Source organism: Crocuta crocuta, unplaced genomic scaffold, assembly GCF_008692635.1.
Source record: "Crocuta crocuta isolate KB4526 unplaced genomic scaffold, BGI_CrCroc_1.0 scaffold132, whole genome shotgun sequence".
In the NCBI taxonomy this organism is placed as follows: Eukaryota; Metazoa; Chordata; class Mammalia; order Carnivora; family Hyaenidae; genus Crocuta; species Crocuta crocuta.
Genome location: NW_027528611.1, coordinates 2,699,373 through 2,706,491, shown reverse-complemented (window position 1 = coordinate 2,706,491; position 7,119 = coordinate 2,699,373). Strand labels below are relative to the sequence as shown.

The 7,119-nt window shown below is 40.1% G+C and overlaps 1 protein-coding gene across 1 annotated transcript in view; it reads right to left on the bottom strand.

Moving 5' to 3' along the window:
* The window catches only part of SLC26A8 (solute carrier family 26 member 8), a 64,757-nt gene that overhangs the window by 32,508 nt on the left and 25,130 nt on the right, over nucleotides 1–7,119 (bottom strand). The window contains exons 5-6 of the mRNA XM_077754906.1: nucleotides 4,241–4,405; nucleotides 3,509–3,658 (exon numbers count right to left, since the gene is read on the bottom strand). Of these exons, the coding sequence (XP_077611032.1) occupies nucleotides 3,509–3,658; nucleotides 4,241–4,405 (315 nt within the window). The remainder of the gene's footprint in view (nucleotides 1–3,508; nucleotides 3,659–4,240; nucleotides 4,406–7,119) is intronic.

Sequence of the window (7,119 nt, the reverse complement as noted above, 5' to 3'; positions counted from 1 at the left end):
AAATAAATAAATAAATAAATAAATAAATAAATAAAAAGAAAAAGCAGTCACACTCATAGAAACAGAAAGTAGAAAAGTAGTTGTCAGGAGCTGTGGGTTGGGGGAAACAGGAAAAGTTTGATGAAAGTACAGAAGCATTCAGCTTTAAGATGAATAAGGTCTGAGGATCTAATGGAAAGCATGGTGACTATAGTTGCTAACATTGCACTGTATAATCAAAATTTGCTAAGAGTAGGGAGCACCGGAATGGCTCAGTCAGTTTAAGCGTTCGACTTTGGCTCAGGTCATGATCTCACAGTTTCTGGGTTTGAGTCCTGCATCGGGCTCTGTGCTGACAGCTCAGACCCTGGAGCCTGCTTCCGATTCTGTATCTCCCTCTCTCTCTGCCCCTCCCCTGCTTGCACACACTCTCTCACTCTCTTTCCTCTCAAAACAAATAAACTTTAAAAAAATTTGCTAAGTGTGGAATGTAAATGTTCTCTCTCACACACACAAAACGCGCACACACACATGCAAGATAAATACGTGAGGTGATGGAAATGTTCACTAACCAGATGGGTGAATCGTTTCACAATATCTATGCACGTGCAATCACCGTGAAGTACACTTTAAATCTCTTACAACTTTCGATGTCAATTCTACCTCAGTAAAGCTGACATTAGAGAGAGGACCCATATCTGTGTCACAGATGCCACCTGCTGGTGACTCCAAAACCTCAACTGGCGAACTGGGAACATTCGCTCAAGGGTACCACAGCTGAGCTGGGTTCCATGGAAAGGAAAGGTTGCCTGTGACACTTCTTCTCAAATTCCATGTGCACATTGTCCCCTGGGCTCCAGGGTACCATTATTTATGTCCAATGATTGGGAAAGTCCTTTACAGAAGTAGCCTTTCCATTTCTGGCCTTTCTGAATTAATAGCTTTTCGACTATTCCAAGGATGAAAGAATATGAACCTCAACAAGAATAGACGACAGTTATGACATAGAACTTGGTGTCAATTTCCAAAGCAATCCCCATACTCTTTCATTCAGGCAGAGTATAGACCTGCATAATTTAGTATAGAATAGGTTATGCTGTAGTAACATAGGAACCATGAGATCTTAGTGTTATTTTTTGACTGCACAGAGTCTATTGTGGGTCAGCGTCTCTCTGAGGCAACCTCTTTGCAAATAGTGCTTCAGGGATGCAGGCTAATCCCACCTGGGGGACTTATTATTTTAACATACAGTCCTATGATTACCACCGCAGGGGAAGAAAGAACATGGAGCCTCACACCCTTTCTCCTATGCTTTGGCCCCAAAGTCGCATGGTCCTGCCTAACTACAGGGCACCTGGGAAATAGAGGGAATGTATGGACATTTGGTGAACTTTCAGGATCTTTGCAACAGAACACTTCTTAAGGGGAAATTAATTCTCATGGATACCCGAGCATTCAGCGATCCTAATATGAGAAATGCTGACTTTAAAAACCTGAACTTTATTTATGAAAATGTCTTTATCATTGTAAAAATGTTAACTATAACTGCCAAAGATTAATTTTACCAGTAGGCTTTTTTAAAAGAAAGAAGAGGAGCGCCTGGGTAGCTCAGTCAATGAAGCGTCCAGCTTCAGCTCAGGTCATGACCTTGGGTTTCGTGAGTTCGAGCCCTGAGTTGGGCTCTGTGTTTGTCACTCAAAGCCTGGAGCCTGCTTCGGATTCTGTGTCTCCCTCTCTCTCTGACCTTCCCCCACTCAAACTCTGTCTCTGTCTCTCTCTCTCAAAAATAAATAAGCATTAAAAATTTAAAAAAAAATTTTAAATGTTTGTTTATTTTCGAGAGACAGAGACAGAATGCGAGTGGGGGAGGGGCAGAGAGAGAGAGGGAGACACAGAATCCGAAGCAGGCTCCAGGCTCTGAGCTGTCAGCACAGAGCCCGATGCGGGGCTCAAACCCACAAGCTGTGAGATCATGACCTGAGCTGAAGTCGGAGGTTTTAACCTACTGAGCCACCCAGGTGCCCCAGCATTAAAAATTTTTTAAAAGAAAGAAGAAATATTATTATTAGATAGTGGTGAGCCCCCATTCTGCTACTTACTAGTGACATGGATTAGGCAATCTATTTGAGATCTCCTCTCCCTCAATTTCTCTAGTGTAGCATACTGAGGATTAAAGGAGGCTGAATAACAGTATAATAACAACACTATTAAAATAGAAACAGGGGCACCTGGGTGGCTCAGTTGGTTGAGCATCTAACTTCAGCTCAGGTCATAATCTTTCCATACATGGGTTTGAGCCCTGCGTTGGTCTCTCTGCTGTCAGCATAGAGCCCACTTCGGATCCTCTGTCCCCCTCTCTCTGCCCCTCCCCTCTCTCTCCCTCACTCTGCCTCTCCCCAGCCCATCCACTCTCTCTCAAAAATAAATATATATTTTTAAGTTTATTGGTTTATTTTGAGAGAGAGAACACAGTAGGGGAGGCACAGAGAGAGAGAGGGAGAGAGGGAGAATCCCAAGCAGGCTCTGCACTGCCAGTACAGAGCCTGATGCGGGGCTGGAACTCATGAACCATAAGATCATGACCTGAGCCTAAATCAAGAGTCAGATGCTTAACTGACTGAGCCACTCAACCTCCCCAATAAATAAACATTAAAAATAAATAAATGAAATAGAAACAGAGGCATAGACTTGCTCAATCAGTGGAGCATGCAACTCTTGATATCAGGGCTGTGAGTTTGAGCCCCACGTTGGGGGTAGAGATTAATTTAAAAATAAAAAAAAATAAAAATAGAATAGAAACAAAATTCTATGTATAAGAAGGTGGAAATTCACCAACACTGAGCATAAGCCTGTCATATATTTGAAAGAAGAAAACAATGAATAACTGAAAACCCAAAATTATTGATTGTAGTTGACTCTGGGAGGTGCAACCAGAGGACTTTCTTTTCTTCTATTTTTTTCTTATGTTTTTCAAAATTGCTAGAATGAGCCTGGATTTCTTTCATAAGGAAAAAAAAAACCCCTATGTATGAAATTGCATGAAAAAGGGCAATGGAAAAAAGTACTTTAAAAATAAGCATGTTTGGGGTACCTGGGTGTCTCAGTCATTAAGCGTCCGACTCTTGATGTTGGCTCAGGTCATGACCTCATGGTTTGTGGGTTCAAGCCCTACATGGGGAACTGTGGTCAGTGTAGAGCCCACTTGGGATTCTCTCTCTCCCTTTCTCTCTGTCCCTCTCCTGCTTTTGCGTACTCTATCTCAAAATAAATAAATAAACTTAAAAAATAAAATAAGAAACTTGTTAAAAAATAAAAATAAGCATGCTTTACAAATATAAGCTAGTATTTAAAATGAAATATATTCTGCTTTGTCACAATTTAACATATGTTTTTTAAAAATTATTATTTTTGTAGTATCCTCTGGTCCTCTCCCTTCCTAGATTGCTTGCTTTTTATTTAAAAAATTTTTTTTAGAAAGTAGGCATTTTAAATGTCCTAAAGCATGAATTGGGGGCATCAAAACACCTACCAGAAACACTTCCATGGGAAACTCGATGGGGTACTGATTGTAAGACATTCTGATACATTTGTTGATTCTCAGGGCCACAACAGCAGTTAAAAACAGTAGGATGCTGGTAGAATTAGCTTTGGGGAGAGTTACACAGTAGTTAACTATATTCTGAAAGAAAACAAAATTACAGAGACTTAGAAAGGGGCACGATAATTGCCTAAAGCTAGAAGATGACATTCTCTCAAGTAAGTTCAGTAAGAAAATATAATTATTAGCACAGTGAGGGGAGTGATATACATTTTTTACGTCGAAAAAGAGATATTAAAATAAAATAATGCTCAATAAGGAGAGAGCACATTTTATGTGTTTCAGTGTAATGAAAAGGACCCAGGAGTTTGGGTTATAGCCTACTCTTTACTAATTTTTCTGGATCATATATGTTCTCTAGGGTGGCTTCTATGCCACTCTTTTAAGGGACGATTCAGCATTTTACGTTCTTTAGATGTTTTAGAATACATGTAATGGGAACAATTATGATAGATTACGGTAGTCTAAAAGCCAAATTCTAATGTAAATCATGTTTGTTTAAAAGGGCTGGGCAAAATGGTGAATGCAACTGAGAACATGTTAATTATAACCGTATACAACATGGTCCAAAAGCATCTGCAATTCATTAAGACTGTGAATCTAGAAGAGCTGAGATTATTTCCAGGACCTTGTTGACTCTGCTGCCTANTAGAAAGCACTCACATAGAAGAAGGAGATGGGACCAGCGTGGAAATTAATCATAACCCCGAAGATGAAAGTCAGCTGGGACAGAATAAGGTGTAGCGCCGTGGCGGCCAGGTAAGCGCTGATGGCAGCTTCCGGAAGGTAAGTGGCAACGAAACCGAAACCTAACAAGCCCATGGATAGCTGTAGAAGGTTCAGAGGGGAAAGAAAACCGGCATGAGAGGCACACCCACAGTGGCGCCAGTTAGGTGCTGGTGGGGTGGGGGGGTCCAACAAAAGAGTTCACTTAGGCCCCTCTGATAAACTCTTCTCTCTTTTTCTCATCAACTGATACCGAGGAGACAAGGAAGTCCTTGGTGTTGATTCAGCAGCTCTGCACAGGCACTAGACCACACTCCCTTCTTCCTTCAGGAGCACTTAAGCTTAAATTCTTGCCCTAGAATCTAGTGACCAAGTGATCAGAACAAGCTTTTGCTTTTTTAAAGAGCCTTTTGTTAGAAGCTTTGATAGCCCTTTTCAGGAGATGTTAATATCCCTGTGAGGAATGCGGCTTTTCACAAAGGAAAAGGCAGTTTAAAAAATTCCAGCTCAGACTTCTTGGCCTTTGACTTTTTAAAAAAAAAATATTTTATTTTATTTCTGAGAGAGAGAGAGACAGACAATGTGAGCAGGGGAGGGTCAGAGAGAGAGGGAGACACAGAATCTGAAGCAGGCTCCAGGCTCTGAGCTGGCAGCACAGAACCTGACGCAGGGCTGGAACCCACAAACTGTGAGATCATGACCTGAGCCAAAGTCCGACGCTTAACTGACTGAGCCACCCAGGAGCCCCCTTTGACTTTTATCTTTACTAAGAATGATTAAACTGAATTTGTCTTCAGGATTATATATAAGTGATAATATATGTATATATATAATATATGTAATCCTGAAATATATTTTATATATGATATGTAATCCTGAAGACATAAATTTAGTTTCTATAAATTCAGTATGTATAATAAATATAATTTATATATTATACATGCATATGTACATGTAAAATACTATAGTATATATAGTATATATTACATGTAATAAATTATAAATATATTGTATTGTATATTATATATTAAATATGTTATAACAAAGTATTGTATATGTCCATATGCATATAATATGAAAATTATATACGTGTATTATGTAACATATGTGTATTTCTAAATATACAAAAGATCTGAAAGGTTACACCCCAAACTATTAACCGAAGTTACCTTCAGGGGTGCCTGGGTAGCTCACTCAGTTAGGCATCTAACTCTTGGTTTCCAGTCAGAACATGATCTCACTATTTGGTGAGTTCAAGTCCTACATCAAGCTCTGTGCTGGCAGTGGGGAGCCTGCTTGGGATTCTCTCTCTCCCTCTCTCTGCCCCTCCCCCACTCAAACTGTCTCTGTCTCTCTCAAAATGAATAAGTAAACTTAAAGAAAAAAAGAAGTTACCTTTGGGGAATGGAATTAAAGGTTGGGGCAATACTTTAAAATGTATGCATTTTTTTCTTATTTGGGACTTTTGCAATATATCTTTTTTTTTTTTTTCCAAATAGGCTCCATGCCCAACATGGAGATTGAACTCAAGACCCTAAGATCAAGAGTTGCATGCTCTACTGACTGAGCCAGCCAGGCACTCCCCATTTATTATAATAAAAAACAATTAGAAAATTCATGGACAGGGCACCTGCAAGGCTCAGTCGGTTAAGTGTCCAGCTCTTGATTTTGGCTCCATTCATGAACTCATGATTTGTGAGGTGGAGCCTCAAGTCAGGCTCTGTGCTGAGCATGTGGAGACTGCTTGAGATTCTCCCTCTCCTTCTCTCTCTGCCCTGCTTGCGTTCATGCCCCCCCTCTCAAAATAAATAAACAAACTTAGGAAAAAAAGGAGAACTGATGGACAGAGGGTGAACCCTAAGCCCCTTAAGATAGGTTAAGAAAGCTTACACAGCCTAATCAAGAAGTCTTGAACCTACTACTGTTTACTACTTCATCTGCTTCTGCGCTAGAAGTTCAGAAAACAAACAAACTTAAAAGAATAAATCTTTTAGGTTTAAAAGCTTTTTGTGTCCAAGCTTTCAGTCAGTTGGACACTGGGTCTCTAGAATCTCTGGTCATTACTGCCCAACAGGCACCACTACTCTAGTTGGGCCAGTCAGCTCTTGTCTGTATGTGATTTCCATTTCTGTGCTTGTGCACAGATTTTTTTCTTTGTCATTTCTGCCAATCCGTATCTATCATTCCTTTCAAGAGCTCAGTGAAATTCCTCTTCTTCAGGAGATGTGGTAAAAACTGCATGATTCCTAGGGGTATATGGCTTCAATCCTGGCCCTCCCACTCAGTGGCTGTGTGAGCTTGGACAAGTTAACTAAACTCTCTGAGTCTGTTTTCTCATTGATAAGAAGTGAATAATATTCAATGTGCAGTGTTTTGTATGAATTACATTGCATAGGACATGTAAAACACTTAGCTCCAATCTGAGAATAGTGACAAATGCAAATACATTATTGCTCATTTTTAATGCCATCTCTTCCTTCCTCCTTGTAAGTGGCAAATATCTATAACCATAAAACTCTTGCTCTGCTGTGATGTAGCATCAGAACCTGTGTTAATATTATTTTCTATGAAGCCACTATCAATCAGTCAGAGTTGGCTTAGGATATGAAACCTATCAGCCATTCTTTTTTAAAAAAAATTTTAACATTTTAATTTATTTTTGAGAGACAGAGAGAGACAGAGCATGAGCAGGGGAGGGGCAGAGAGCGAGGGAGACACAGAATCTGAAGCAGGCTACAGGCTCTGAGCTGTCAGCACAGAGCCCAACACAGGGCACAAACCCACAAACAGTGAGATCATGACCTGAGCTACAGTCA